Source organism: Oncorhynchus mykiss, chromosome 6, assembly GCF_013265735.2.
Source record: "Oncorhynchus mykiss isolate Arlee chromosome 6, USDA_OmykA_1.1, whole genome shotgun sequence".
NCBI classification, from domain to species: Eukaryota; Metazoa; Chordata; class Actinopteri; order Salmoniformes; family Salmonidae; genus Oncorhynchus; species Oncorhynchus mykiss.
The window spans coordinates 65598035-65607937 of record NC_048570.1 but is presented as its reverse complement, the minus strand read 5'-3'; the positions used below and the strand labels follow the sequence as shown (position 1 = coordinate 65607937).

At 46.5% G+C, this 9903-nt stretch overlaps 1 protein-coding gene across 3 annotated transcripts in view; it reads left to right on the top strand.

Annotated features, from left to right (window-relative positions):
- The window catches only part of LOC110526365 (myotubularin-related protein 13), a 165286-nt gene extending 157445 nt beyond the window's left edge, over positions 1 to 7841 (top strand). For all 3 annotated transcript variants that reach the window (XM_036980722.1, XM_036980720.1, XM_036980721.1), the window contains 9 exons: positions 2217 to 2402; positions 3399 to 3525; positions 3843 to 3973; positions 4953 to 5177; positions 5261 to 5368; positions 5584 to 5774; positions 5930 to 6017; positions 6106 to 6237; positions 6394 to 7841. In XM_036980722.1, coding sequence (XP_036836617.1) covers positions 2217 to 2402; positions 3399 to 3525; positions 3843 to 3973; positions 4953 to 5177; positions 5261 to 5368; positions 5584 to 5774; positions 5930 to 6017; positions 6106 to 6237; positions 6394 to 6492 — 1287 coding nt within the window. In that variant the 3' untranslated portion in view covers positions 6493 to 7841. The remainder of the gene's footprint in view (positions 1 to 2216; positions 2403 to 3398; positions 3526 to 3842; positions 3974 to 4952; positions 5178 to 5260; positions 5369 to 5583; positions 5775 to 5929; positions 6018 to 6105; positions 6238 to 6393) is intronic.
- Positions 7842 to 9903: the final 2062 nt, after the last annotated feature.

Below are 9903 nucleotides of genomic sequence, written 5' to 3'. Positions count from 1 at the left end.
AATACGAATCCGACCATCACCCATGGTGAGACAAAACCGCGACTCGTCAGATAAGATAACTTTTTGCCAGTCCTGTCTGGTCCAACGACAGTGGGTTTGTGCCCATAGGCGACGTTGTTGCCGGTGAGGTCTAGTGAGGACCTGCTTTACAACAGGTCTACAATCCCTCAGTCCAGCCACTCTCAGCCGAGCTCTGATGGAGGGATTGAGAGTTCCTGGTGTAACTCGGGCAGTTGTTGCCATCCTGCACCTGTCCAGCAGGTGTGATGTTCGGATGTACCGATCCTGTGCAGGTGTTGTTACACGTGGTCTGCCAATGCGAGGACGATCAGCTGTCCGTCCTGTCTCCCTGTAGCGCTGTCTTAGGTGTCTCACAGTACGGACATTGCAATTTATTGCCCTGGCCACATCTGCAGTCCTCATGCCTCCTTGCAGCATGCCTAAGGCCCGTTCACGCAGATGAGCAGGGACCCTGGGCATCTTTCTTTTGGTGTTTTTCCAGAGTCAATAGAAAGGCCTCTTTAGTGTCCTAAGTTTTCATAACTGTGACCATAATTGCCCACCGTCTGTAAGCTGTTAGTGTCTTAACGACCGTTCCACAGGGGCATGTTCATTAATTGTTTATGGTTCATTGAACGAACATGGGAAACCGTGTTGAAACCCTTTACAAATGAAGACCTGTGAAGTTATTTGGATTTGTACTCTATCTTTGAAAGACAGGGTCCTGAAAAAGGGCTGTTTCTTTTTTTGCTAAATTTATATCGTTTTGGGGGGGGGGGGGACAACCTCGATATACTTGAAATGGCTAAAACGAAATTCAAACTTTGTAGCAGTGATAATTCGCTAATAATCAACTAAATGAAAGCTAGACAGTCAGGAAGCATAGAATTTTTTTTAAAATTATGGATAGAGGCCAATTTTGAAGAAAGATAATACATTTTCCCTCCGGACCTCGTTGAAGACTGAATCTGGCCCCCATGGCAAAATGAGTTTGACAACCCTGGTCTACACTTACAGATAAGGAAATAGGTCATCATATTATCAGGTCAAATACAAAGCTACGCCTTTAGTTTCAACGACTTATTTCCAAAGTTGTTCTGGCACTACACTACCAGACCACCTGATTAGTACACCATGCTGAAATGTGGTGAAACAATGCTGAGGCTGTAGGGCCCTATGTCATTATATACGGATTTCAATCGTGAAAGTGCTTGTTTTTATCCTCATCAATTTTTTTTCCGGTTTGCTCAGCGTTTTGTCACATTTTTGCACTGTGAGCTCACATTTTCCATGCTGTCTTGCTAAGTAAGTGTGTGTTATTGGGGATGGCATTGTGTGTGTGCGCGTGGCCTCCAAATGTGTTTACTGGGCCCGTAAAGCCCAGGGCTGCCGTGTAAAAGCACAGGCGCAGCCTCGGCTTCCCGTGCCTGGCCCTTGTCAGGCCCAGAGCATCTTGCTCATCATGGTGGGGCCTGATCAGCCTTGCTCCAGGAAATGGGCTCCAAATGCCTTGGCTCTTCAGTCTCCTGACCAACTCATAGACACCCAGCAGAGGAGTTGCAGATCCCTGTGTTTCTCGCTCTCCCCTCTTTCCTTTCTAATAGCCCCCTATTCAGTGATGGTGCTATGGTCATTTAGGAGCTCAGGTCTGTACTGGGGAGGACCGCAGGGCTGTGATGAAGATACCTTTTCAGAAAGCCCACTGTTTTTTTGGAGGGTACAATGGTGCACTAGAGAGGGAGGGATCTGTTTCCCTCATTCATTCCACATGCGTCAAGGCTCATCGGTTAGCTGGAACAGCAAGGGATCCAGGCCAAGTGCCGGCAGCATGTGTACAGTCAGACGACACGCTCTTACAGAAATCAGCCCTAACCGTCCCACTGCATATAGAGAGAGAGGATTCAAACCACAGACAGGAAAGGTAGTGTAACAGAACAGAAAGAACAGAGGTAACTGGTTTGGAAAACAGGGTCAATAGAGCCCTTTGCTGGTCACCTACCCCTCTGTCACAGATCTCTGAAGTCCATGTCATGCCATCGACAGTTGGCAGCTTAGTCAGTCTTCAGTTTTAAAGGACTTCAAGTTTTTTTGTTTTTTTTTCCCACCCTCTAACTCCCCCTGTATCTCTTTCTCTCTCTCTCTCTCTCTCTCTCTCTCTCGGTGTCTCTTGCCGATGTTCTCTCTCTTTCTCCCTCTCCATTTCTCTCTCCCTCCAGGTGGTGTCCCTGGTCCAGCTGCTGAGTGACCCGTTCTACCGGACCCTGGAGGGCTTCCAGGTGCTGCTGGAGAAGGAGTGGCTGTCCTTCGGCCACAAGTTCAGCCAGCGCTCCAACCTGACCCCCAGCAGCCAAGGCAGTGGTTTCACGCCCATCTTTCTGCAGTTCCTGGATTGCGTGCACCAGGCAAGCCTTGCACACCCACCTCCGAGGCCCACACCTCTTTCATTAACCCCCCCATCCACACACCTCTTCACCCCCTCTCCTCCCTCTCACTCTACCTCCTCTATGAGCTCATCACATTCCTTCATCGAAGAGGAGGAGAGAGACTCAGCTGTCATTATCTATGGACTCAGTTGAGTTTTTGTACTCTGCAATCCCCCCCAATCGGATAAGTAATTTAGACAGAGTTGTACGCTGGGGAGTTTCAGCTGCAGTGCTGTTGCCCAGATGGTCTGTGAACCCCACGGTCAGCGCTGTGCTTTCCGTGCTAGTGTGTTTCACCATCCCCAATGCATTTCCTCAGTGTTTAGAGCACTGAGTGGGAAAATTGCAGTTGTGGGGATTAAAAGTCTCTCTCCTCGGAAGGAGGGGGGTGGGGGTTGTGAGGATGATGTGGAGGGTGCAGCTGAAGTGGATTGAGTTTTACATGCTCAAATGCTAACTATAGAGAACGTTGTGTTTTCTGTCTCCCCACGGGTCCGGCAGGCCAACTCCCATACACTTACATCAACACATAGTTTCTGAGTTTGTCTTTTGAAACTGGAGGGGCGTCTGCCAAGGAGGCCTGACAGAGGTTCTCTGGGGCCGAAGTGCGATAAACAGGGGGAGAGGGAATTTGATGAGTTTCTGAAAATAGAAGTTCCTCATCTCAGAAACAGCTGTTGTTTTCGCCAGTACGCCCAGATGGCCCAAAACATGCAAAAGAGCTGCAAGGTCCTCTTGCTTGGCCGCTGCTGCACATTGCTGGACGGGGACGCTGCCTTCTAGCTCGGCCCTGCTTTTGTCTGAGAATGATGTCAGTCACTGGCCTTTGCTCCCTGGTCTCCATTTTATTCTGCCGGTAATCGGGAGCGTATGTAGTCATAATGGACCCATCTGTAGTCATAACACAGGGACATGATCCAGCCATCACAATGTGTCACCTTCCTCTCTCTCTCTCGCCATCTCCTCTCATTGCAGATCCAGGACCAGTGCCCTTTGGAGTTTGAGTTTAATCAGCACTATCTGAAGTTCCTGGCATACCACTACATCTCCAACCGCTTCAAGAACTTCCTCCTGGACTCCGACTATGAACGCCTGGAGCATGGTCGGTATAGTACAAATACAGTGTAAAGAGATGATTTAACAGTAAGGCCATTAAGATCTGTACGTGTATTTAAAGTCTTTGGCAGATTTGCCGGCTTCAACAGGCAGAGTGTTGAAACTACTGTTCTGTCTGTGAAATGATAGTGTGTAATGATAGTGTAATTGGGTCAGGTATTTCAGGATACTGACATGTTGCAGTGAAGCACTTCTAAATTACCTAGATCCTATCTCTTATCTTAGATCAGGGATTTGTCAGCTGATAGTGGTAGTGTGTCTCGGCCTGTTGAACAACCTCATCTTTGTCTCACTCTTCAAAAGGCACATTGTTCGAGGACAAGCCGGGAGACAAGCAGGCCAGGAGGGGGGTCTGTATCTGGGAGTGTATCAGCAGAATACACCGGAGGAGTCCACTGTTCTTCAACTACCTGTACAGTCCCACAGAGGCTGAGGTGACTGCTTGTCTGTTGCGTCTTTGTTTGTGTGTCTTGTGTGTTGCAACTCCCCAAGCACATTGCTGCCATCTCTGATACATAGCGTTGGTACTTCATTCTGTTTGTGTATGTCAGCCAGATCCCCAATGGCCTTTTCTCTAGTTCACCCCACTGACTCACACTTACGCACACCCAAGTTCTCCTGTTCTGAACGTCCTCGGGAGAACGTCCTCGGTAGAGATACAGGGATCTTCACACTTTCCAGAGCAGCCAGTCCAGCTCCTAAAACTTCAGTTGTCTCCCAGATGACATCCACAATGCTGGATGGCCAGTCTGCCACTATCTTGCACCAGATGATGCCTTATTGTGGTGACCTTCTTGTGTTCCTCTCCCAGTCCTGCTGAATGTTCTGTAGCAGACTGTTGGTGAAGGCCGTGAGTCACAGGCCCAGGAGAGCCCAGCTGAACTCTGTTAGCAGTTTCTTATCAGTGTTCGGGATCATTTAATATCTGTGGTCGTAAAGGAAGCGTCTCGCTTAGCCTCTTCCAACAGGGACTTTCTGATGTTGCTGTTTAACTCTGTCTTGGCATATGTCTGTTCTTCAACTTCAAAGTCCATCCCAATGGGTTAGTTGTGTTCATGGGAACCGCAAATCCTCTTCCCGCTGGCCAGCGATCGCGGCGGCTGTACCCATTATTCCAGGGGCGTATAAATCAGCAGGAGGTGGAGGAAAACAGCCTGCATGTTTGTGCACCCCGGGCCCCGACGTGATTAAGTGCTCAGGGAAGTGTTAGGTCCGGTGGGCCACATTCTTTCCCACTGGCTATATACAGTGGTGGGCTCACTGAGAGATTGGACAGATTCACATCATTGGGGAGAGAACTCTACTCTACAGACTTGATTTCAAACAAGCCAAAATAGATGTTTGTCTCACGTATTATCAGTGTCAACATATCAGATTATCATAAGTTATTTCTTTGTTTCATATGTTATTTAGCCGGTGCTCAAGCCCTCTATCAGCATCCCTGCTTTGAGGATGTGGGACTTCTTCACAGGGGAGACTCTGTGCACAGGCCCGTCCTATGACTGGAGGATGCTGGCTGTCAGGTCGGAGAGCATGGATGAGACGGACACCATCGCCACCAGCAAGAGGAGGATCGTGTGGCCCTGCTACAGCAGTGTGGGGCGCGCCCAGCCTGACGCCATCACCAAGCTCCTGGCTGTGAGTTCTAAAAGTCTGAGTTGGGATGATGTTATCCATGCCTGACTATGTGCCTGACACTGATGAGAGCCCTGTTGTTGCAGGACATAGAGCGGCTGGAGGGGGAGATGAGCCAAGCACCAGAGAGGTGGCAGGCCACTCTGGAGAGGGTCCGAGTCAGTATCCAGGAGGACCTCAAACAGGAGGGAAATGTAAGACAAACACAACGCACTTTCCCATGTTTTCTCCTCTGCCCCCGACTCCTGTTTCCCATAAACCTCACTTACCCTAAACTCCGCTCATTTACTGGACGGTTCAGCTAGACAGCATTGTTTGACTCGTCAATCTGTGACACAGAACATCGGGAGGATGTTTTGACTGAGGTGTCATGGCTTTTCTTATTCCATCCGTCCTGTCTGTTTTACAGCTCCGAAGGCAGTCTGCGTCCACCTCGGGGCTGATCCCCACGTCCAGTTTGCAGGCGTTCCAGAGACGTTCCATGCTGCACCTGCCTGACAGTGGCTTGGGGGAGGACACCAGCCCCACTGCCACTAATGGGGTCAACCGCCGGGCCGCCACACTCTACAACCAGTTCACCCCCAAGAACGAGGAAAACAGGTGGGTCTCCACTCCCAGCACTGAGACGGCAAACAGGGACCAGGACTTCCAATTAGTCCTGTTTCCTCACCCAACTCTTCTGTAAAGCGTTGACACAGACAGAATCTCTCTACCAAGCAGATGTTTTAAATTCATCTTAATGGTGTTTTTTTCAGATCGTTTGAGGGGATTCTTTACAAACGAGGAGCACTGCTGAAAGGATGGAAACCTCGCTGGTTTGTTTTGGACATTACAAAACACCAAGTGAGTATTACAACATGTTGCTACCAGTCTGTTCCAGGTAGTCTCCATTCCTATGCCAGTGGTGTTATATGTGTGTGTGATGTCCCAGCTGAGGTACTACGACACGGGGGAGGACACTAACTGCCGGGGCCACATTGACCTGGCGGAGGTGGAGTCAGCTCTGATCGCCACCCCTACCATAGGAGCACCTAAACACATCAGCGAGAAGGCCTTCTTCGACGTGAGTGTCTCTCTGGTTCTCCATTCCTCTGTCTGCTTGTGATCTTTTCTGTGTTCTGTGGTAGAATACACTCCAGCCATGGCAGCATCAGGCTCTGTATGTCACATCCACCTCTCCTGTCACTGTTGAACCATTGGTTGGGTGTTGTCATTGCAGCTGAAGACCACCAAGCGAGTGTACAACTTCTGTGCCTCGGATGCCCAGAGCGCCCATCAGTGGATGGACAAGATCCAGAGCTGCATCTCCGACGCTTAACCTCTGAACTCTCCAGCCAGGGCGTGGTCGGGTGTGGTCAGGTCACAGCATTAGTACTAGGTGCAGCAAGGTGGCTGAGCGCAGAGACTGTGTGCACATATATACAGTGCATATTCAGCTCCGTCACCATGGTAGTGGTTTTACCATGAGGACCACAGTGATCTAAGTGCCTGTTAGTGGAGGCTATGATATCCATCCATCCATCCTGCTGCCTTGCAGGACTTCAGGCAGTTGTCTGTCTGTCTGACAGCTTTGGTATAAGTTGATTAATGTGCTCCTGTCTCTGCCATCAGCTCTCTCTGTACTGTTCCTTGTTACTGCTACAGGGATCAACACTTATAGTGAAAAGTAAATGGAAAAAACGGATGCCTGAGCACTATTAAGTATAGTTTATGCCATTTCAGTTGTAAATAGATAAAAGCAATAGCACTGGCCATTTTAAACTGTGGGTTCAATATATACAGTAAACTAAGATATATATATAAAGCATACAAGAGAATTTATTTCAGATATTTTACAATGAGGAAAAGGTATTGCTGCTTGATGAAAGGTCTAAACCACCGAAAACTCAGAGGTTTTGAAAATGCACAATATGACAAGGCCATTTGTTTGCACTTAGTTCTATAATATGCACTCCATATAGAATGATAGATTTTCTTACTGAAGCGAACAGCCAGGCAAAAGCCATTACTTTATGATGATGTACATAAGGACCTTTTCCTTATTATACAAATTGGAAGAGAGAAAAAACACTAAAGTTCCAAACATGTTCCTGACATTTTATATTTAAGCAAGTGATGTCCTCTATTTTTAAACATACACTATGAATGTTTTGACTCATGGATACGTTTGTTTGTTCTTGTAATGTAAATAATTGTTTTTATTAAAAGAGTAACTCGTGTTGTTAAAGTGTGGTGTCTTAATGTTTTATGTAAATACTCATGTGATATTTCCTATTTTTTATATATAACATGTGTATGCTTTTCTAATCTTAACTGTAATAAGACCAACTTTACAATTCTGCATGTTGGTATGTATTGTCTTGTATGTACAAGTATAGTAACCTTGTTTCCTGTCTTTGATGAGACTGACTATGAGCCATTGTGTGTTCGATGAAGGGGAGTTGACTATATTTCTCAGAATATCCAGAAAGACTGTCTTAAGGGCTTTTAAATAAATCCGTCAGTGTGGTTTGTTTCATCTGTTGTCTGCATCTTCCAGTTTGAGATAAATAGAGCATCAGTCATTTCAGAAGCTATTTGAGAAGATGTATGTTACTGTATCTTTTGTACCATGTTTTGTTGATACTAATGTTTTTTTGGAAATAAATCAAGAGTACTTGAACTAGCCAGATGATTAGTGTGATTATTTTACAGTACATATGATAGCTGCATATATTTGAGATTAAGAGAATTTACTAATGATGAATTATGTGGCTACTGACGAGTGCTTTTTTTTCCAATCTTACAATAATAGCCCTTTAGATGCCACCTACATCTAAAAGGGATGAGAGCATACTCTGGCGCCATAAGTCTCCTATTGTAGGTTGCAAAATACCTCATTTATTTGCAGATAATAGGTTACAAGATATAGGGAACAAACCTGAACCTAATCTAAGCCACTTGAAATAGGTTTGGCTTGTTATGAACCTCTCCTCTTGTTAAAAATAGTCTCTCTTTTCTCATGAAAGGTAAGCAGACACCACTGCAGCAGGATAGTTCATATGGCCCGAGCCAAAACTGGGCTTGGCAAGGATGTTTCACTTCCAACAATGAGTAAGGAACTGGGCAAGAAACCCAACACAGAGCCACTGGCGCCTGCTTGGCGGGACTCGAAGGCACTCCTGGTCCTGGAGAGACCTGTCCCACAGCAGGAAGGCGGGAAAGCCCTAAACTGAAGTTCTCTAGAAGACATTGTGGACGTGTTCCTTATCCTGAGCACTCTCTCCCAGCTGGCTTGTACTGCGAACAGGTGCAGTGCTGGCTAACATCTGGACAGATGCTTCTCTGGCAGGTCTCTCCATATTTAGCTGCCCCCTGGAGGAGTGGATTTACGCCTCCGCCCATGACGAGAGGGATGAGGCGGAAGTGGGGATCCGGCTGGATTTTCAGGAATGGAGCCGTTGGGACTCCTCAGTCCCTTCAGGAGAGTTAGTGGTTTAAGACTCAACAGGACGACGATGAATCCAAACTCACTGGTTCACCGCTGTGATATGACTATTTCACAAATAGATTGTCTGTGATAGTACATAATCTATTACATGAGGCCTTGTTAATGTTACACAATTCTCCAAGTGCAACAGTGTACAGTGGATTTGGTAAGTATTCAGACCCCTTTCCACATTTTTGTTACCGTTCTAAAATGGAATACATTGTTTTCCCTCATTGATCTACACGCAATACCAAAGCGAAAACCGGTTATTAGACATTCTTGCAAATGTATTCAGACCCTAGTCTATGAGACTTGAAATGTAATGAAGCTGCCAGTTGAGGCCTCTGTTTCTCAAACTAGACACTAATGTACTTGTCCCCTTGCTCAGTTGTGCACCTGGAACTCCCACACTTTCTATTCTGGTTAGAGCCAGTTTGTGCTGTGAAGGGAGTAGTACAAGATCTTCAGTTTCTTGGCAATTTCTTGCATAGAATAGACTGACGAGTTTCAGAAAAGTTTTGTTTCTGGCCAATTTTGAGCCTTTAATCGAACCCACAAATGCTGATGCTCAACTAGTCTAAAGAAGGCCCGTTTTATTGCTTCTTTAATCAGAACAGTTTTTAGCTGTGCTAACATAATTGCAAAAGGGTTTTCTAATGATCAGTTAGCCTTTATAATGAAACTTGGATTAGCTAACACAACGTGCCATTGGAACACAGGAGTGATGATTGCTGATAATGGGCCTCTATACACCTATCTAGATATTCCATAAACAATCAGCCGTTTCCAGCTACAAATGACATTAACAATGTCTACACTGTATTTCTGATCAATAAATGTTATTTTCTTTCAAAAACAAGGACATTTTGAAGTCACCCCAAACTTTTGAATGGTAGTGTACATGTACGGATGGTGCCAGGTTTCCTCCAGATGTGACGCTTGGTATTCAGGCCAAAGAGTTCAATCTTGGTTTCATCAGACCAGAGAATCTTGTTTATCATGTCCTTCTGGAAGGTTCTGAAGCTCTGTCAGAGTGACCATCGGGTTCCTGGTCTCCTCCCTAACCAAAGCCCTACTCCCACGATTTCTCAGTTTGGCCGGGTGGCCAGCTTTAGGAAGAGTCTTGATGGTTCCAAACTTCTTCCATTTAAGAATGATGGAGGCCACTGTCATCTTGGGGACCTTCAATGCTGCAGACATTTTTTGGTACCCTTCCCCAGATCTGTGCCTCGCCATAAGCCTGTCTCGGCGCTCGTAAGA